At 40.1% G+C, this 4,651-nt stretch overlaps 1 protein-coding gene across 1 annotated transcript; it reads left to right on the top strand.

The window, feature by feature from the left end:
• Positions 1-240: 240 nt before the first annotated feature.
• On the top strand, positions 241-3,985 carry LOC109198268 (coiled-coil domain-containing protein 80-like). The gene is made up of 3 exons (XM_025904245.1): positions 241-304; positions 444-580; positions 3,851-3,985. The coding sequence occupies exons 1-3, from the start codon at positions 241-243 to the stop codon at positions 3,983-3,985; spliced, it is 336 nt and encodes a 111-aa protein (XP_025760030.1).
• The last annotated feature ends 666 nt before the right edge of the window (positions 3,986-4,651 follow it).

The following is a 4,651-nucleotide window of genomic DNA, read 5'->3' as shown; positions in this document are numbered from 1 at the left end:
TGTGAGTACTGCTCTAAGAGACATCCAAGTATGCTTCATTGGACAAGGGAGGAGGACAGTAAGGCAGATGATTGCATCCAGAGAAATGTCTCAATCATTCCCACAACAAGTGATGAAACACACACTTCAGGCAGAATTTGTGGAGCCACAGGGGCCGGAAAAGACATTCATGTGTTATCGATCGTTCCTGTGTGGGTTAAGTTAAAGAAAGGCAATAAATTAATTGAGACTTATGCATTCATGGACAATGGGAGCCAAGCCACGTTTTGTTTAGAAAAGCTGATGAGACAACTTGGTGTCGAAGGTAAGAAGACAAAATTCATGCTTCGCACAATGGGACAGGAAAAGATGGTGACAAGCTACCACCTGTCAGGATTAGAAGTGTGTGGTTTAAAGTAGGAAAGTAGATATTGAATCCGTCTAATGCGCCTTTATTTCTCCAGGGAATGACAAGCCTATGAAAGGCCTTAGTCAGGAAGACCTGGTGAACCAGGATCTGATCACAGAGTTGACGAAAGAGTTTGGCATGACCTACGAGGAGTTCTACATGGTCCTCACAGACACTGACATGAGAGTCAAGGTAGAGACTTACTCTTCTAAGCAGTATAGGAGGATTATGTGAAGGCTGTGGCTCTATAGTGTAGTGGTTTAAGTACCAGGAGGAGGAAAAAAAAAATCCCTTGACAGCTGTGTCGGGAAGAGCATCAAATACGCCAAATTAAAACATACAAGTATACCTGTTGTAGTGACTAGTGAATAATTTAATTCAGGTTTAGGTAAATAGTGCCAGACCACAGTCACATCAAGGCATGTTATATTGATAATAAAGGAGCAGCCAAAAGTAGCTAGTATGTGATGGGCAGCCCCATAACAGAATGGCCGTGCTGTGTAGATCAATTAACTTGTTGAATACTTAAATTAATGCGGTGTGAATTTGAAAAGCATGTAAGTCAAGCTGTTTTTTCACTCTAAAATGTAAAGATGTCCCCTAAATGAACCACACACACTCACATCTTGATGCATCTCAATCATCCAGGAGATGATTGGAGATTCACACACACTCACATTTTTGTTTTGAAAGAAAAAGAGTTAAACATATACTCACAGAATGTGACGGTGTCGAGGAAGAAGGTGGTGTGGTGAGCTTTTTTGAGAACTGTGGTGTCACGCTGTGATGAAATTCTTAAAAGTTACATGTTTTTGGGCAGCTCTTATATTTCACACCAATTTCAAGTCCTGTTGGAGGGACTTGGGAATGCATTACTGTCAATCAATATCCTCTCAAAGAGCCATATAAATATACATGTGTGTACCCTTGTCCTTGATCTAGCACGCTGATTTAAATGGCTAAATAACCTCCTCAGCATGTCTTGAAGTTCTCCAGAGGCCTGGTAATGAACCAATCATTTGATTCAGGTGTGTTGACCCAGGGTGAGATCTAAAACCTGCAGGACACCGGCCCCTGAGGCCTGGAGTTGGCTGACCCTTGTATAAAAGGCCCCAAAGTTCATAGGATATTCTATTGGTGTTCGTAAGTTTATATAAGTTTATCTACTGTTCATTTAATATTCAATCTTCTATCAGTTTGGCCAGCCCACCGTCTGGTGACATCATTCGATTAGTAAGGTGGGCAGTTTTAGGTCGGATGAGCAGTGTTTGTCCGGTGGGGTGCACTGATTCCTGCGGGATGTTATGTAAAACCACACGCATGCAACTGTTTTACAGCCCCAGGAATTGAGTTGTGACGATAAAGTGCCTCAAACCGAACCTCAAGCTCCTTCTTTCCTACTCTGCGACAATTTGGCCTTAAGTGGTGTTCTGGCTGACACACCGGGGTGACCGTAGTGCTCAAAGACTGAATCAGTGCCACAACCGTGCCTATCCTTGATATCTCCACTACAACCCTAATCTAGAGGAAATAATAATGAGAGAGAATAATCTTTAGCCTAAATATGAGAACTGTCATTAATGTACCTGTAAAGCTTGAAGCAGAGAGATAAACAGCTGTCAATATAGGCAAAGATGATGTGGATGGGCATACAGATATATCTAGTGTTCACTTTATATGTCTACACTTGGTTTCTACTCCAAATTAACTTTGTTTTAACTGTGCTATGGTGAGATACCAAAATTAAATGGTCTTGTTTTAGTCAAGTGTTAAGAAAACACAAACAAGGTGTTAAAAAAATAAATGAGAAAATATATATTTGTAATGCATCGGTGCCCAATAAACATGCAATGAGGTACATACGTGTAAGCTAAACAGTCTAAACATATGATGTCAAAAAACCCTGTGACATTCCAATCAGCCTCAGCTCCATGTTATGTTTGGGACTAATTAGTACATGCTAACAAGACGGTTAGCATGATAGTGATGTGTTGTCATTGTGAGTAACTATAATAGCAGGCTCACACTAACCTTTAGGTTCAAGTGCCACCATCAGTCTCAAAGAGCCTTTAACAAGCATTTGCAGTGTAAGCTCTTCTCAGTCAGCTGCACTGTAAATAGCTGACATGACACGAAGAGAAGAGAAGCAATGCAGGGAAATGGAAAACATCCATAAAAGATATCCCCATGTAGATTAGGCCACGTAGCATAGCCTGCATCGGTAAATGCTTCTTTGTAATGTCTGTTCTGACTCTGGGAAACAAATATTTGTAAAATATTGTGAAAGTGAAGGCGGTACTGGGTATGGCTGTTACACATGTACATACAAAAAATAAGAAGGAACCAAGTAGAGCAACAATGTAACCAATGCAAAGTGCCTTTGGATGCACACACACATCCAAATTCTTTTCTTTGGAAACAGGAAAAAACACAGAAGAAGACCCAGGAAAGCAGACACGTCATGGTCTAGTTGACTTATTTCAAAACTAAGTTACAGCGTTCTTGGACAAGACTGTTGTCATGTAGCATATTCACCAAGACTGCATGATCAGCTGTGTCAAAAGTCCTGCCTTCCTGGAACATAGCCTTAAGGGATTCAGTCACTGAGTTGTGAAAGACCTCTAAATATACTATGGTATTTTAGCAGGAGGATTTTAATCATACTTTTTTACTTGCCCTTTCACATAGTCCTGACTAATACTTTTAAACAACCTTGATTCACAGCACTGCTGTTGCTCGGTTGGTCCTCTTCCAGTGTTCACTGATTCACAACTTATCTGCTTACACTTCCATTAAATCTTTCTCTTTTTCTCTGCCCTAATACTGCCAACATGGTGCTTTTACTAAAATACTGTTTAAATTTACACAACATGACATTTGCTCAACATCTGTGCATAAGAGTGTGCCAGGATAAATCACCAGCCTGTTTTTCAGACAGATTCATCAAAGACGCCAGTGTTCACATCCTCTGCTGTCAGCAGCAGAGACAGAGGAGTCTGTGAATGTACACGGATGTGGGTGTGTGTATTAGACAGAAAAAGGACAGAGAGCGCAGTGCAAGGAAAGGTGTGAAAGAATCAGAATGGCAACTTCAGCATGTCTTGAGGAAGATGTACAAGCGTGTTACATTTTTGTGCGCATTTCAGATGTTTGTGTTGTGTCCTGTTAGGATGAAACGAGATACTTGGTTTGCTGCTTCCCAGAAGTTGTTATAAAGATTTACTGGGATGTGGTAAAGGCCACACCACATTTACTAACATGCATAACTTCATATAATCACATTACTGGAAGGAGTTTCACCATTTTCATGCAGTGGATTTCTATTTAATGCCCGCTGTACTGTAGTGTTACTTATTCTTTTATTTTTTGTCGACAGGGATTTTGATTTATTTATTCTGTGGTTTCACCTCAGACTCGACCTTTGGGAGCGTATGACTGGTTCTTGTCAATCTTGTTTGTCAGCAATCCTATGAGGTTCCCATTGCCATGAAGGCTGTATTTAACTACATCGACACCTTCTCCTCCCGAATCCGAGAGATGGAGCAGCAGAAGAGAGATGGAGTGGTCTGTAAGAAGAAGACAAGCCCAGATCTTTGAAAAACTTTCTCTCCAGGTGAGGATTTCTGTGGAAATATAGGGCATGACCAAAACACTGTGGATGTACAAACATTAAAACCTTTTTTTCCTGACAAAGACATCTTAAGAACTATCAGCAGGGATTTGCTGATATTCGCCCATGAGTGAGATCAGTTAATAAAGCCTGTAGACAAAAGATGGACAGAGCCACTGATTCACTGATCCACTTGTTTTGAAAACCTTACATTTTAGCAATATGGTGTGGTGTTTTTGGAGACACAATTCAGGTTCAGGTTGAGAAAGTTATTAGCTAACACTAGCAAGCTTGGTTAATAAGCTGCAATCATAAACTGTTCGGGGATCACACAAGAATGGATTTGTGTACACTGCTGTGATTGTTTTACATTTTTAATTTTGATTGTTTTAGTCATAGTCTTTTGAATAAGTTTTAGTCATAATTTAGGCATCTGAAATATTGTAGTTTCAGTCTATTTCTATTTTTAGTCTGTTAAATATCATTAAAAGTGTAAAGGTTTGTTTCCATCTTATTTTCCTTGATATCAAATGTGAAATGTGTGCATATGCTCACTCTCCTCTTCCTCCCAGGTTTCGATATTTTGTCACATTTTATGCACAGGGTGATTACATCTGATTGGGTCACTTCTAAACTCGTCCCGCCTTTGTACA

This window comes from Oreochromis niloticus, unplaced genomic scaffold (genome assembly GCF_001858045.2).
Source record: "Oreochromis niloticus isolate F11D_XX unplaced genomic scaffold, O_niloticus_UMD_NMBU tig00000627_pilon, whole genome shotgun sequence".
Lineage (NCBI taxonomy): Eukaryota > Metazoa > Chordata > Actinopteri > Cichliformes > Cichlidae > Oreochromis > Oreochromis niloticus.
Note: the sequence above shows the minus strand (reverse complement) of the source record. Positions and strands in the feature narration are given on the sequence as shown.